Raw genomic sequence first — 16,930 nt, 5'->3', positions numbered from 1 at the left:
CCACGGCTGCCACCCTGGCCACACAAGAGGCCTAGCCGCCTCCCCCCACCCCGGCCCCGGGGCTACGAAGTAGCCTCTACCTGCACACTGATGCCTACAGCCTATCCCAGCCCATTCACCATAGGGAATGCTCCTCCGTTGCTTAAAATCCTTCAAAAGGTCTTCATCATCCTTAGGAAAAAAGTCCAACCTTGTTTTCCTAGTTTATAAACTAGGAAATGAGTGATGTGGCCCCGCTCAGCACAAGGCCTGGGGACTAAATCTCATCCCGCTGACTGATGGGAGATACAGAAATTCTTCTGATCGGGGACGCTTGTGGGGGTGAGTGTGTTCAGGATGGGTCCCAGAGGGAGGGGCCGGGGATGTCACGAACACGTGGGAAGGGAGTGAGGAGAGGAAGGGAAGGGAACGCACATATCTTTATACTCAGACTCCAGCTGCAAGAAGGTCCTGCTCCCGAGGGCAACCTACTTGCCAAGACAGCCCCAGCGGCAGCAGGGGCTATGGCGTGAGAGGACTGCATCTCTCCAAAGGAAGAGTCTGGGGTCTGGGGGGACGCCACTAGGTGGGTGTCAAGAGAGGTGGGGCTAGGGTTCGTGGAGAGAGAAGAGGTGGAGGAATGGTTGCCATTTTGCAAAACTCAACAGATGCCTACAGCTGGGGGCCAGGCAGAGGGCTTGGAAATGAAGGATGTAGCCTCAGGCTGGGCTCACTGGAGGCTGCGCTGGGACAGACGTGCCCTTGGCCGACCTGGCCGGGATTGGGACCCTCGGAGCCCCGTGGGCACAGTCCTGCTAACAGGGCCTCAGCTGGCCTCCACGTTTCCAAGGCCAAGCGCTCTTATGTCAGTCTCTGCCACCCAGACAAGAAAGTACAAGTCCCCTCACCCCCTTCCATCCACGGGAAAGCACGCAGAGGTAAGTCTTACTGTTGTCCAAGTGGTTGGCCTTAATGATCTTCTCTGAATAGTCAGAAATACTGGAGCATTCAATCTAGAAAGGACACAGAGCAAAGGAGGAAGAATCACCGTATGTCCAGGGCCAGTGTAACAGACGGAGGGGCAGAGGTCTGGAGGGGTGCAGTGACCTGCCCACAGCTGCACGGCTACTTCGTGGCAGATGAAAACCTAACCCGCGGCCCTCCCGACTCACGGGCTCTTCCGCTGGTCTGCCTTTGCCCCACCATGGAGGGCCCAGTCTCTGAGCTGGGAGATCTGGGAGGGGCTGGCAGGCCTCACTCTCCTGGCACAGTCACTGCCCTCCCAGGAGAGGAGGTGGGAGGCAGAGACCCCCAGAGTGGCTGTGAGCCTCCCTGAGGTCATCCTCCCACCCCCAGCCCTCCCTGGTTAAACGGCACGGTCCACAAGAAGGACCACCTGAAAATGGCAAATCAGGGCCTCAGGGCGTGTTAAGATCCTTCCCCACCCCACGGGCAGACACCTGTTAACTCTCATCCCTTCCGCAGTCTCCACCTTTGAAAGAATTGGTTCTTTTGATTCTAGAAGTCTTTCCAGGCTCCCCAAATCTCCTAAGCAAAGGGCCAAGGTATTTGAGAAATTCGCTGATCATAGGCTGAGAGCAGGACCTTGTGGGAACAGCAGACCAAGCCCCAGCCTGGGGTTAGGAGGCCTGGGACAGGCGGGGAGGCCAGGTTTCTGGAAACAGAGGGACAGCTGCCAAGACCTATGGCTGGAGCCCCGCACCTGGAAGAGAAGGACGGGCAGCCCTGCCTAGCCTGGCTCAGCCCTGGGCTCCCGTCCGATTCCGGAGCTGAGCTGGGGCCTCAGAGACACCCTGGGAGGGAGGGTGGGGCGTCACAGGGGATGTACGTCCTGCCCTGAGGCTCTGCGAGCGCCTTGGAAGGGGAGTCGGTCCCTTGGCCAGAAGCCCCCATCCTGGAGGGGAGGCCCTGTGAAGGAAGGAAGGCTGGCCGGTGGGGAGGGACAGCACCGTGAAGGACTTGACCTTGGGCGTCCGGGCTGGACCCGTACCCTCAACACGCACCTCAGGTGAGTACATCATAGCTTTCCCAGTCAAGGCTACGACAGAGGTGTCTTGAGACAGGTCAGGGGTCCCAGAGAACCCCTCCAGCCAAGGCCCCGGTACCTTCCGGGTCAGGCATGGAGGAGGATGCTGTTCCTGCCAGGGGCTTAGGGACAGGCACTGATGGGGGGACACGGGGACTTGGAGGGCTCTAGTCAACCGGGAGCCGGGGGGTGTCTCAGGACAGGCTGCAGGATGACCAAGCTAGCGAAGCCCCACTGAAAGCTCCCCGCCAGCCTCTGCGCTGGGCTGTCCTGTGCACGTGCTGTGTATTGACTGCAGTGTGCCTTGAATTTTGATCAAGATGAATTCCCATTTTCCAGCCCTAGACCCACTGCATTTTTCAAATGTCAGTCGGAAGCTCAGAGCTCTTCTTTTACAGTTTCTTCCCAGCTCCGGAGCCTCCCAGCCCCCCATCCTCAGGCTGTGTGCAGCTGCATTGTGGGAGCCTTCCCAGAAGGTCCACCACTACCACCTCTAGCTGGAGAGGCAACAGCGGCCAGAACAGCAGAATTAAATCTACCAACTTGCCTTTAAAGAACAGAGAGAGAAGACCGTCTTGTTACCACCTAGGGCCCCGACTATACTAATAAACGCTGAGCATTTGACTTACAACAGGCGCCTTTCTAAGCACTTGGCTTACGTATTAAAATCACTCACTCCTCACAGTCACCCCGTGGGCAAGGTGCTGTAATTATGCCCATTTTATAGAGGGGGAAACCGAGGTACAGAGGAGAAGTGAATTGTCCAGATCACACTTCTCGGGAGCGGAAGAGCAGAGATTCCAACCACAGCTCGCGGGTGTGGCCACCCTGCCCTGCCACCGCAGCCCACAGCAGGGCTAAGGACTCTAAGGTAATGATGACACCAAAACGGTTTCAGAAGAGTCAAAAGTCCTCCACAAATGTCAGCTATTGCGGGACAAGGCCAGGAGCAATGCCCAGGTGACAGGGAGCCCGGGAGCTTGCCCACCTCCTGAGAGCTATGTCTGACTTCCGCCTGGAGGGTGTGACCCCAGCAAGGAAGCGTCCCCGCAGAGGCCAGTGGAGGGAGTGGCATGCTCACCCCAAACACCTTCTTGGCCCCTGCTTTGGCAGCAAACATGGAGAGGATCCCAGTGCCGCTCCCCACGTCCAGTACGACCTTGTCCTTGAACACGTGCTTGTTGTGATACATGGAATTCCGGTAAGTGAGCGTCCGCACCTCGTCCTTCAGCATCTCCTGTATGGAAGGAAAGGTAGAGCTGATGTATTCAGGGCACCTGGGCGCACACCTGTCAGGTCATGGGCCCAGGGCTGTCCCGACAAATTCCTCAGGGACCTCAGTTCTGTCATGAGCAGAGCCACGGAAGAGTACAGCTGCGCCGGGGCTTCCCGCATCAGTGCACACAACGTCCTAAAACTCCGCCCCTTACAAGGCGAAAGAGCGCCTTGTGCCATTAGCGGAGAAACTCCCGTCCAGACCTGGGAAAGCTCCAACTTAACAAAAACCCAAAGAAAGGAGCAATACAAACAGCATGAGAGATTTAAGTTAGACCTGAAGCAGAACTTTCTGCCATCGTGAGAGAATTGTCGTGAAACAGGTTATTAAAGGAGGCTGTGTGTGTGTGTGTGTGTGTGTGTGTGTGTGTACTTTTTCTACTTGACTGGTTTTTTTTGTTTTGTTTTGTTTTTTTTGTGGTACGCGGGCCTCTCACTGGGTGGTGAACCCGAGGGGCTCCCAAACACACGGCACCCACTCCACGTCAGCCTCAATGCCGGGGCTGGCAGTGCCTGTTCTGGCAGCCAGAGAGGAGGTGCAAGAGGTTGATAAGAGGGAGGCAACAGCCTGGGTCTGCATCCTGGCTCTGATGCTGCCTGGCTGTGTGGCTTCAGGCAGGTTACTTATCCTCTCTGTGCCTCCCTTAAGGGGACTGCAGTGTCCACTTCAGAGTGTCATTAAAAGCATCACAGGAGGGGACTTCCCTGATGGCACAGTGGTTAAGAATCCGCCTGCCGATGCAGGTGACATGGGTTCGAGCCCTGGTCCGGGAAGATCCTACACGCTGTGAAGCAACTAGGCCAGTGCGCCACAACTACTGAGCCCACTCGCCACAACTACTGAAGCCCGCGTGCTAGAGCCCATGCTCTGCAGCAAGAAAAGCCACTGCGATGAGAAGCCCGCGCACCGCAATGAAGAGTAGTCCCCGCTCGCCGCAACTAGAGAAAGCCCGCACGTAGCAACGAAGACCCAATGCAGCCAAAAATAAACAATTGAATAAATTTTTTTAAAAAGCTATAAATTTCCCTCTAAAGATTGCTTTAACTGCATTCCACAAATTCTCATATGTTGTATGTCTTAGTCACTTCAGTTGCTATAACAAATTACGATAGAGTGGGTGACTTAAACATGTATGTCTCACAGTTCTGGAGAATGGGAAGTCCAAGATCAAGGTGCCAGCAGATCCAGTGTCTGGTGAGGACTTACTTCCTGGTTTGCCTTCTCCCTGTATCCTCACATGATGGGGAGCAGAGCGAGGAAGCAAGGCCTCTTATAAGGGCATTAATGCCATTCACAAAGGCTCCAACCCTCATGACCTAATTACCTCCCCAAAGCCTCACCTTCTAACACCATCACATGGGGAGTTAGAATTTCAACATATGAGCTTGGTGTGGGGGCGGGGGGAGGGACACACAAACATCAGATCCATAGCACTGTGCTTTCATTATCATTCAGTTGAGAATATTTTCTAATTTCTCTTGTGATTTCTGACCCTGTTCTCAGTTGTTGCCTAATTTCCAAATATTTGGAGATTTTCTAGACAATTTACTGTTTACTGGTTTCTAAATTAATTCCATTATGACCAAAAAAGCATACTCTACATGATTTCAGTCTTTTGAAACTTAACTGAGATGCGTTTATGGGCCAGCATATGATCTATCTTAGTGAATGTTTCCATGTGCACTTAAAAAGAATGTATATTCTGTACTCTGGGGATGCAGTGTTGTATAAATGCCTACTATGCTGGGTTGTTTGATGGTGTTGTTCAGATTTTCTACAACCTTACTGTTTTTTGTGTGTGTATCTGTTCTATCAACCACCAAGAAAGAAGTGTTCAAAAATCTTCAACAGTGGGATGTATTTTTCTCCCTCTAGCTCTGGAGATGTTGCTTCATGTTTTTGAAGCTCTGTGCACGCATGTGTGATGGCTTTGTAATCAGTCACCTTACCAGGTGGAGCTATATTTCCCAGAAATGTCTTTCTACGATGTCTCCAGTCAAGGTGGTTCATGAGGGAGATTCCCACGAGATTCAGAAGATACAAAGGAAGCAGGAAGCATTTTGGAGTTCACGTTTGTCACTGCTGATGGGTTGATCCACCTTGTTGGCATGAAGCAGCAGCTGGGCTTACAATTGCTCTACCTTTGCCTTCAGCCTCTGTGACTCCTGAGCCAGGTGTGTGTGTGTTTAGCTCCAAGGTGAAACACTCCAGCCTCTATAGGATATGCTCCCCACCAAGGTCAAAGGCAATAGAATGGATGTGTGTTTCAGCCCGTCCTCATAGCGTTCAAGCTCGTGCTTATGAGTTGTAGCTACTCCTGATCTCCCCTTAGTTTGCATTCATAGTCCTTTCCTGGTTACCTACCCTGTAACCTACCTACTTCAAGCTTCAGCATCAGACATGGAGACAACAACCTTACACAACAGCATGAGCCAATTCCCTGCAATCCTGAACTGAACTTATACATATGCTTCCATGGTTGAGCCCTGACCGATACAAAATTTCATACCAAGAATAGCTCCTATGGAGCAAAATCTAAGAATGGGTTCTCTGAATTGGTTCTGAGTTTTCTGGAATTGGTTTTCTGATCTGATTAGATTTAAAGGCACTAAGAAGTCTATTGCCATTGGTGAAGAGGGCACTGGTGAAATGGCAAAAAAGTTACTCAAGTTTTAGCCTTAGACACCGGTGACAAAGTTCCTACAGAAGGCAAGACTCTGGATGACCAAGTATTTGCCACCTTAGAACATTTTAGTCAAAGTAAGGAATGTAATGGGGTGGATTTGTTGGTTGGTTATTGCTAATTGTGCTAGAAAACTTAGAAAAAGAGAATGATGAGCTCAGGGATTTAAATTCCCAGCTCAAGGTCTTCATATAGCACCTGAAAACTTCTATGACTTCTGGGAAAAAAAAGAAAAGGAAAGGAAGAAAATAAAAGAAAGGAACAAAAACCTTATTTTCTTGCAGGGTCAAGATTTCTGAAAACCAAAGCCAAAGTCTAATCCTGCCTGAATTACAACACAAATTGAATTCCCATCCTTGCAAGGCCTCTTTTGTTAAAGTTGAGTCATCTGTTGGGAAAGAATAGGGTCCTGAAAATTGGAATAGAGGCATACAGGCAGATTCTGATGAAGCTGGGACCTCAAGTCCCTAAATTACCGTATTCTCTGCCAGTAGAAACACCTTCTACCCCTGCCCAAGAAAGTTTGTTTTCCTTTTCCTGAAGAGTCATACTGGTGTCCTTTGAGGTAGTTGCTTGCCAGGTAATGTTAATACTCCTCAGGACCCATCCCCAACAACCCTATAACTGGATTTGACTCCACGCAGACCCCAAAGAACAAGGCACAAAGGGTGACCCATGAGGAGGTGTGATACACACCAAAAGAACTGCATGATACTTCTAACAGATAGATTAAAATATAGGGAATAGATGTGGGGATGTATAGTAAGGGTGAGAGATCAAGATGGAGGGAACATAAAGTTGGATTGAGCCAAGTCTATTGACATAGGTCCACTAAGCAAAGATTGTAGATTCACTGTTTTACCTCCAGGGTCTTGGAATGCCTCTAACAGTTGGCATGGTTGATTGACTGAAACATGGACCAAAAGTTAGTCTACACTAAATGAAAAGGAAATGCCAGAACGTCCTTGATCTGCTGAAGGGAAAGGTATCCAAAGGCTTCAGGAGACTGGAATGTTAAAATGCATCTGTCACATGAGACTCGCTCACCAACGCCGGAGAACAGACCTCTCACCGCAGCTGTGAGGAAGAAGTTTATGAGGGAAGTCCAGTAGCCTTGAAGAGCTCTGTGTGCCCTTCTCTGTAGATCAGAGATTACACTGGGAACTGAGATTCCTAGTTGCCATGGGAACAATATCCAACTAGGATCCTGGGGTATCGGGGACCAAACTGTAGTGTGTAATCGCCAAAGATGAGGTGGGCATAGTTACTGTAAAGGAGAGGAGAGCCAAAGCAGTATTCAGGGTAGTCGGGCTCACCAAGACCTACGGTGCTGGCCAGTTCATTAAAGTACCTCTATGTTTGTTTGTTTTGTCAATTTTAGACATTTATCCTCTATATTTCTTCAAACATTTTTTCTGTCCCATTCTTTCTCTTCTCCTCTGGAATTCCAATTACTCACATGTTTTACCACTTAATTCTGTCCCAAAAGTCACTGAGGCTCTGTTCACTTGTCAATTTTTTTCTCTCTATTCTTCAGTTTCAATGATTTCTCTTTCCCTGTCCTCGTGGTCATAGATATTTTCTTCTATGTATCCTATCTGTTATTAATCCCATCCAGCGAATATTTGGTTTAGCTATTGCATTTTTCAGTTGTAGGACTTCAATTTCACCTATTATATCCATCTCCTCCTAGAAATTTTCTTAAATCGTATTTATTATAGTTATTTACAAATCTTTATTTAATCATTCCAACACCCGGGCTGTCTATAGATCTGTTTCTATTGACTGATTTTTCCCTTGACTATGAACCAAATTCTCTTGTTTCTTCACAGGTCTTATCATTTTTATTTTATGCCATAGATGGTGTCCAAGGATCAATAGTGGTGAAGTTAGTTTGTTGTTGTTCTTTTTCCAGGAGGGAATAGCCTTTCTTTTGTTAGGCAGCTAGAATGATGGGCTGGTCAGTTCAATCCAATCAGGGACTGAGCAGGTTTAGGAGTTGAGTAGGTTGGGATGCGGGACTTTAATTCCTGTATCAGGGCCTGGGGCCCCACAGGGGCTAAAAACATTTGTGTTTGCTTTTCAGCCCAGCACTGCCTCCTGTGTTGCCCCAAGGCTTATATCTTTGGTCATATTAGAAACTGAATAAGGTGAGGGTTTGGTTAAATTGAGTTCATGTCTGACTCTTAACTACTTCGAAAGTGAGCTCAAGCCTCTCCCTCCGGAAGCTCTCTGGAACCAAACCCTGCAAGACTGCTGAACATCAAAAGGACAAGGCCTCAGAACTGTGAGGCCACAAGACTGCAAGACGGTATCCCTAGAACCAGGCACAGGGCACGGTGTGAAATTGGTGCTCTGTAACGACAGAGCCCAACTCCTGCACACGAATCATAGCTCCGAAGTTTTTGAGCTCTCCGGCCAGCCCAGAATATCATTTAGCATTCCGTGTCTCAATCTCTTCATCTGGAGAATGGGGTAAAAAGAGAAGCTATTTCATAGGGCTGTTGTCATGTCTAAATAGGTAGAGTTAGTATTACAAAAGTGCTAGCTCTTGCTCTTTGTGAAAACTGTGACCTTTTCATCTCTGTGAAGAAATTGTTGAGGGTGAGTAAGGAACGGAGGCAGAATAATGACAAAGGTTCAGAAATCTCTCAATCATACTTGTAGTTCAAAGTTCTCACTGCCTTTCCTGATGGTTGGCCCAGTATCTCTGCAGGTCCTGTTGCTGCTAAAAGGGATCCCCCCAAGGGGCCCCCTTTAATTCATTATCTTTCATCACTTCTTCGGCCCCCCTTTCCCTTCTTTAAGGCTCTAGACCACAGGAGTTCATTCCGAAGGCACAAGTTCTGGGGGCGGGGGAGAAGTTGTGGCTTAGCAAGGCTTCCCCTACTCACCCTGTTCAAAGAAACAGTCTCTCCCCACCCTTCCTGTACCCCTGCTTTAATCACCCCTGAAGGAGAACAGCCCAAAGATGTCTCCAGACATTCAGCCAGGAGCATGCCACTCTTCAGTGAAAACAATTCCCACCCCCAGCTGTGGGTGACTTTATCTGCTGCCCACTGAACACATGGCAGCACATTGACTAATTGCTGGGAAATGAGGCCCTGAAGAATCTATTTCCAAAAAACCTGCAGTAAGATTGTGAAAAGAAGATAGCTGGCCAGGAGTGGGCTCAGCGCCCAGGGCTGGGGGGCTGGGAACAGGGCCCCACTGGGGTGGATTCTTCTGGCAGCTGAGGCCCCATGCCCAAGGCTGACCATTCAAGATGCTGAGAATTCAGAGCTAGGATCTCAGAGGTCATGGGGCTGGGCCGCTCCCCTCTGTGCACAAGGACACATCTGTCACATCTGCTCCTGTTCAGGACTCCTTTCTTTTCACAGAGGCCCTGGTCTGGAATGCACAGGCCCCTGACCTCCGGAGGCTGAGCATGGAGTCATCTCAGGAGAGGCCATGGGATGCAAGAAGAAAAGTGTCCAGAAGCACCTCCTGCTGTGCGCTCCAGCTCCCTGCACTGTCCCCCTGCCACTCGGCACTTCTTGTTTGTATTTATAGACTAAACCACCCCTATCCAGCCTGCACCATGTTTCCCAGACACTCACTGATCACTGTTAATCTGCGAGCTGGCAGTGCCGCTGCCCGCCCGTGTGAGCATCTTGTTAATGACGGGAAGAGGCTGCCAAAGGGCCAGCTCGGCTCCGGATGGGATGGCGAGACGTGGGTCTTGTCCAGACTGCGGAAGCAAAGGCATCGCCACGAGCCGTCTGGCATGGAAAGGAGATCCCTTGTGTTTGACAACGAGAAATGAACAGGCCCTGTCTGCAGAGAACGACGCTAGGAGGCCATCTACTTGCCCTCACCTCCTTTTACAGCAGGTGATCCTGGAGCCCAAACAGGCCGGAGGGGAAGCTCGGGGATGAAGGGAGGCCAGCTAGCTGCCCCAGCGTTAAAGACCTATGCATTTCCCCAGGAGCCAGGATCTAGGCCTGGTCCCCAGCAGCAGCAAGAAGGATTTAAGCTGGGTGATCACAAGTACTTCCCAGTGCGAAGGGCTGCTAAAACTATTCTCGGACAGGTTACTAAGGAGAGAAATGAGATGGTGACCTGCAGATCCTTTACTCCAAGTTCATTAGCTCAGTCTGCACTGTGTTTGTGTATGTGCAGGAACAGGTCTGATTTTTCTAGCAGTACATGAAATGGAGGGAGCCTGGTACATACTATATGTATCTGGTGACCCTGGGTATCTTCTCCCACTGGAGATCAGACCCTCCGGATGCCCGGCCTTCGTGGGGACCAGGCAGTACCTGAGTGATGAGATGAGCTGCTGTTTCATCAAACCCAGACAAATCAGACAATGTGCGGAGTGCCGGGGAACCCTGTCCTGAAGGAATCATAGAGATATAACAGCACCGGAGGGCACATCCTAGGTGCCTACGTGTGTTGCAGGGAGGGGTGGGAGGAATCAATGGGAGGGGGCTCTGCGGGGCTGGGGCCTGAGGACCGGAGGGCAAATGGGAGGGGCACACTGCCTTCGGCTGGTCCCTAATGGGGGTCCAGGCAGGCCCAAGGGGGGCATTTTAGGATCCCTGGAACTGCTGTCTCTTCCCAGAAATCTGCTCTGAGACAGGTGCCCAAGGACACAGGACTGTCCTTTAATTAGAGGCAGGGTCTTGAGGAGGGAAGCTCTTGAAAGCACCCTTCCTGCCTCCCAGACCTTCTCACCTCTCAGGCCTAGGACTGGGCTCCTTGCACCATCGCAACCCCACCCCAGTGGAATCCACCGAAAGCTGCAGCCTCAGCTGCCCAGGCCCCCCTGGGCCAGGCCCCCAGAACTAAACACAGGGTCCAGCCCCTCCCCCTGCAGGCCCCAGGCCTAATTAATGCTCTGACGGGGAGAGCAGTCCTCAGGGGCCAAACCCCTCCACCCTCTACCTCCATGGGAAATTGCAAAAGGACCAGCAGGAACAAAGCCAAAGTTTCCATAAAGAAAGAAAGGCTGTACGGCCTGGAAATTAGGAAATGAAGCCCCGGGTCCCCCAAACGTGAAGGTTTCATTTCTAGCTCTGAGTGTATCAGCTCGTGACCTTGCACGAAAAGGAACCAGCAAAGATGAATGAAGGTTGATAAGATTCGTAAGGTCTTATATCCTCATCTGTGAAATGGGGACAAATAATAATACCAACCTCACAGGGTTGACCTCAGGAATAAATGAGCCAGTAACATAAAATGCTGGGAGCAATACCCAGTGTGGAGCAGGCACTCAAAAACTTGTTGCCTATTACTTAGTAAACACACTTCTGGCAATGCCGCATCACCGTTAGGATACAGGAAGGGTTTACAGAAGCATCTAATTGAAAGGGGAGCTTTGGGACTTGTTTTCAAAAAGCATTTGCATAGCGAGCGAGCCTTTGTTCCTTTCTCGATATGTCTTCACACTGAGGGGATAACAGAAGTACCTTCTTCATAGAGCTCTTGGGAAATCAATGAAACGACACATATAATGTACTCAGAAGAGTGGCCAGCCCTGAGCAAGCACTCGGCTCATGTCAGCTGTTTATTTGGGGTGAGGAAGTGCTGGAGATGGTGGGGAGGGAGGTAAAAATACTGTTGTGGCCCCCGCTGCAGCCAGGAAGCCTCTAGTTGGGTAGCTCTGTTGTGTTCTACAGCTAACATCAATCTTCCCTGCTATGGAAGAAGACAGCATTTAGACATAAGAATTTCCTGAGAATCAATCAGGGTGTCAGACAGAGCCAGGTTTCCAAGGAAGCCTGCTGACTCTTCCCTGGAAGTGCTCATTGGTCCAGGATGAACCTGAGGGCTCGTGCCTGACTGAGGACTGGACATCATGATGCCAGAAGGTCATTGTGGCCTTGGGACGCTAGCTGCAAAGCACCCGAGCTCCTGTAGCAAAGGACCAAGGACGTTCGGTCCTCCCGGACCTGCCAGGCTCAGGGTCAGGAAGAGGCGAGGGTGCTAGACCGTAAAACAAGGACCACGGGAGCACCCCTGGCTCTCAGCTGAGGAACACCCAAACACGTGCTTTCACTTGCTCACCTGCTCCAGGCCTGGCCCTGACCCCCCGCCTGTGGGTCCCCCGGGATGGAGACAGGGCCAGGGCCCTCGAGCGACGGGGAGAACTCCCTTAATGACAACAGAGAGCTGCACACATGATGCTGTCCAAGGAGACGGGGCGGCCACAGCGGAACCGGGGTTGCCCTGCTCGGCCACCAACACAGGATGCTTTACCTCGTGGATCCCAAAGTGGGCGTAGGAGTCGAAGTAATAGTCCCTCGAGGTCATCTCCTCCGGGTTCAGCAGCTTGGACATCTTGCCCCGTCCCGGGCAGCTGGGCTGAGTGGACACATGGTGGACACACTGCACAGGCTTGGCTGGGACGACGGGCTGCGGGGGCTGCGAGGGTGGGCTGCTCACCTGCGGGGAAGAGAAGGGGCAGGTGTGAACAGCACCCATGAGGTCCTGCCCTCTGAGACTCCACCCTCCCTCCTTCCCCCTCCCACCGCGCCCCAAGCCGGCTCCAATCAGCCACAGCAGCCCCAGTGAAGGGGCGGTGGTGTCCCCAAGCTGTTGGCTGTGCTGTGTGGGATGGTGGTGTGCTACCCAGGAGCCCAACCAACCTGAATTTAACCCAGTTCCATCTCCTACTAGTGGGTGACCTGAGCAGATCTGGGCCTCAGTTGGCCTATCTGTTAAATGGGGACAATAATACCATCCCTTAGAGGCGAATAAAGGGAAAGATGTAATGGCATCACACAGCATCCCAGAGCAGAGTGGCTGGAGTATGGATTCCAGAGCCAGCCCCCCGAAACGTGAATCCCAGCCCCGCCACTCGCAGCTACACAACCTTGGACAGAGTTATTCACCTCTTGGTGCCTCAGTTTCCCCAACTCTAAAACGGGAATAAAATGGTCCACACGTCCTAGAGTCATCCTGAGGATTAGACAAGTTGGTGTCTGGAAAGTGCTTAGAAAAGGGCCCAGCGCATCGTGAGTCTGAGTTCTTAAAATGAGTCCCACCTGCGTCCTTAGGCAGATCAAGCCCCTGGACTTCTCTCCACCCTGCAAGCAGCACCTGGCCCCCAAAATGCAGGTCTCTTAGGTTCTGGTTTCTCACACCTGTTGTCTTGCCGCTCCACCACCCCCAGTTTCTGATTCACAGTTTTACTCTGAACATCAGCAGAAGTTTCCTCTGAAATGCAAGCGCCCACACTGAGAGCCAGCCTCCTGCCAGCGCACTGCCCTTTCCTGGGTTCCCCAACCCTGACAGCCAGCTCAGCTCCACACACCACAGCTGCTGCCCGGCACTGACCAGCGCTTCCTCTTCCACAGGCTAACGGGAGGACAGAGGAGGAGATGGACGCCCAGAGGCTCAGAGTTCACTGCAGAAGCATCGTTCTGCCGGGAGAAGAAACACCTTTCCCTGAAGTGTAGGAAATCCAGATGTGCACGGCACAGCAAAGGCCTCAAAAGGGGCAGGATTCTGAAAAATCTATTTTCAGTGATGAGTTAATATTTGTAAAGAGTTTAGAACAGTTTCTGGCATATAGTAAGTGCTCTATTATTGTTATTCTCATTAGTAGTAGCAGCAGTACTCAGAGTACATTAACATCTCCCTATTCTATGCCTCAGTTTTCTCATCTGTAAGCTGGGTCAATGCAGACTTACTATCTCCTTTCTAGCAAGGGAAACAGGGAGGTCCTAGAGCAAGATCAAGAAATCCGAGTCCATCCCCTCCATCGTGCCCAGAGTCCCAGGCTGGAGGGGAGCAAGCTGGGGAGGGTGGGGTGATGGTCCTGTTTTCCTGGTGTATCTAGGCTACAGCCTCTGGGAAATAGGCAGACTTCCCAGTTTAGCAACATCAGGTTTCAGGTCGGCACGATCCCGGGCTGTCTGGCAGCAGAGGCAACGGGCTGCCTCATTAGAATGCAGCAGGTGTGCCCACCCTCCACTTGGGATGTTGGTCACGGTCTCCAGGAGGCTAAAAATAGACTGTCAATTGCACACTCCCGTGCTGGCTGCAGTCACCTCTAAAGCTGGAGGAGGCTCTGTGCATGGAGCTCACCCCAATCATGACTCCATTTAAATGTATTAAGGAGAGAGAAAGTCCCAGCTGGACCAGGCTCTTGCATGGTCAAGGTCACAGGGGCCTCCTGCACCCCTGAGCTCCACTCAACCCTGAGCTCGAGGTCCCTTTCATGGGGTCCCCTGAGATTCTTTCGACGGTGCCAACTTACGAAGTGCCCACCACACACCATGCATCACGCATCACGCGTTGCATCACGAGGCAAAGGATGGATGGATTCAGGGTCCGTTTACCTCAATAACCACCGGTCACGGGGACAAAGAGGTGACTGTGAACCAGGCCCTGGGGCCGGAGGCTGTCAGCCCAGTTCGGCCTCCTGCAGAGGCGGACTTGCGCTCTGCCCATCGGCTAACAGGGGGCCCTGTCCCAGGAGGCTGGGCCTGCGGTGGGGAACAACAGTGATGATCCCCAGGCATCACCACCTGGGCTGGTGCTCGTTATTCCACAAATACCCACTGAACGTTGGCGGCTGTGAGTGCTGTATGGTCCCGTGGAAGAAACAGACGTGCGGGAACCGTGCCCTCAAAGGACGCTGTCTGGTGGAAGCGGAAGACCCCTGAGGCTCCACTGGATGATGGAGAAAGACTTGTTTTACAAGAGAAGGTCAAGCAGATTGCTCTGGGGGTTCAAAGGAGAGAGAAGTCACTTCAGTGAAAGAGTCAGAGAGGCCCGGGATTGCTGGGAGCTTTCTCCACAGATTTTGGTGGGGGGGCGACAGTGGGAGGGAGCTCTTGGAGGGTGTGGCTTCCGCAACCAGGAAAAGTGTGGAACAGCAGTGAGTGTGTCTGGGGAACTCGGCCCGGATAGTGGGAGATGGGGCTGTCAGAGATTACAGCCGGGCTAAGAGGTTGTATTTATTTATTTATTTATTTTACTTATCTATTTTATTTATTTATTTTTTTTTTTGCGGTACGCGGGCCTCTCACTGCTGTGGCCTCTCCCGATGCGGAGCACAGGCTCCGGACGCGCAGGCTCAGCGGCCATGGCTCACGGGCCCAGCCGCTCCGCGGCATGTGGGATCTTCCCGGACCGGGGCGCGAACCCGCGTCCCCTGCATCGGCAGGCGGACTCTCAACCATTGCGCCACCAGGGAAGCCCCGAGGTTGTATTTAAATACGAGACGACGGGGAGCTGTTGGCACTTTGTAACCAGGGAGTTCTAGGCTTGAGCTCTAGTTGGGGAAAATTGATGCGCTGGTAGCCTGCAGGAGGGGCAAGGGGGAAGGAAGAGGGGGGCACTCGGGCTGGGGAGGCAAGGTATGACCTCTGAGGCCTCTGGTTCCAAAGTCCAGTCAAGAGATAACGAGCCACTGTGGTGTCAGAAGGGCTGCCTGCAAGAGAAATAGCAGAAACAGACCCACAGGAGTTGGCAACTGGCGGAACGGAGGGGAGAAGAGAGAAGTTGGAATCAGAGATGACTTCAACATTTCAAGCCTGGGTGGCTAGGAAAGTGGTGGTGACATTAACAGGAATGAGTGAGTCAGCAGGAAGAGCCACGTGGGGCGGGGGGAAATAATGAACTTCGGTTTGGCTCTGAGAAGTTGGACGTGTCATTGCATCATATAAGGAAAGATGTCTGGCCGGCAGGCAGTGATGCCGTCCCAGCCGGTAAATACCATAAACACAGCCGAAAGGTCAACGGCAAAGTGAGAAGCACATCTCTAACATACATGGCAGACAAAGGTTAATAACCTTAATATGGAGAGAGCCCTGACAAGCCAGTCCAATTTGACAGTGGACAGACGATCTTACAGTCAATTCACATGAGGCTAAACGCAAACGGCAAATTAACGTGCTGCAAATATATTAACCTCTCTAGAAATCGGGTAACTTCAAATGAACACAGAAAGTTATAACTTTTAAATACCAAATAAGCTCAAACCTCCCCCTTCCAAAAAGACTAAAACTGCATTTGTAATGGTTGCAGAAAAGTAGGTGCTGACATATACCTTTAGTGAGACTTCTGAGAAACTAGTTTGACAAAATGCACTGAAAAGCACAAATCCTTTAACCCAGCCATTCCATTTTTGGGAATTTATCCTAAAGTAAGGATAAATCTTGAGCACGTAGCTGTACGAATTTTGTGACGACACTATTCGTCATGGCAGAAAATAAAGAGTCAACCTGGGGGTCCCATGAAACAGAACCGATTGTACAAACTACGGTGCGTCCACACTGGAGGTGACACAGCCGCTTCAAATGTCGCAGAAGAGTGTTTAACGAGAGAAACGTGATCGTGACAAACTGTGGGTTGAGGAGAACCAGTGGGAGATGAGAACACAGTGTGATCGCGTTTTTAGAATTAAAACGTTTTCATGCCTGTGACTGAGGAGGGGAAGGCACTGGGATGGGCCGCAATTGTCACGGTGCTTGTTCACGGGGCTGTGAACAGTGCACACTTTCCTTCCTTGTGCTTGTTATATATATATATTTTAAATGTATGCCACTAACAAGTACTACATTTGTAAACAGCCAAAAGTAGAAATTTGGAAATGTGATCCCAGACCTCGGATGGGAAACTGAGGCTGGCTCTCTGGATTTGGAAACCATCCGCAGAGCGGAGCTGAGGGGTTCACTTGGGAGAGACCCCCAGAGAGGGGGTAGAGGGAGTGAGGATGGGGCAGGGAGAGAAGCAGGAAGCATCCTTCTCTGAGGACCTTGGAGGTACCAGGGGACCTGGGGGGAGAGACTTGGGAGGATGTGTCCTCATGCCTCCAGTTCTGTGACTGCCCCTCCTCTAAAGATGTGTGACCCAGGCGTTGTACTCCAGTGACCAGACGGCGGCACTAAAACAAAGCCAACCTTTGTCTAGCCTCATGTGTCCAGAGGACGCTGTGTTCAGGAAGTTG

At 51.3% G+C, this 16,930-nt stretch overlaps 1 protein-coding gene across 1 annotated transcript in view; it reads right to left on the bottom strand.

The window, feature by feature from the left end:
* The window catches only part of PRMT8 (protein arginine methyltransferase 8), a 49,135-nt gene extending 35,739 nt beyond the window's left edge, over positions 1 to 13,396 (bottom strand). The window contains exons 1-3 of the mRNA XM_030761838.2: positions 12,229 to 13,396; positions 3,108 to 3,263; positions 929 to 992 (exon numbers count right to left, since the gene is read on the bottom strand). Coding sequence (XP_030617698.2) covers positions 929 to 992; positions 3,108 to 3,263; positions 12,229 to 12,759 — 751 coding nt within the window. The 5' untranslated portion in view covers positions 12,760 to 13,396. The remainder of the gene's footprint in view (positions 1 to 928; positions 993 to 3,107; positions 3,264 to 12,228) is intronic.
* Positions 13,397 to 16,930: the final 3,534 nt, after the last annotated feature.

Source organism: Delphinapterus leucas, chromosome 11, assembly GCF_059928025.1.
Source record: "Delphinapterus leucas isolate spDelLeu-1000000601 "Yukka" chromosome 11, BTC_Dleu_Yukka2, whole genome shotgun sequence".
NCBI lineage: Eukaryota > Metazoa > Chordata > Mammalia > Artiodactyla > Monodontidae > Delphinapterus > Delphinapterus leucas.
Note: the sequence above shows the minus strand (reverse complement) of the source record. Positions and strands in the feature narration are given on the sequence as shown.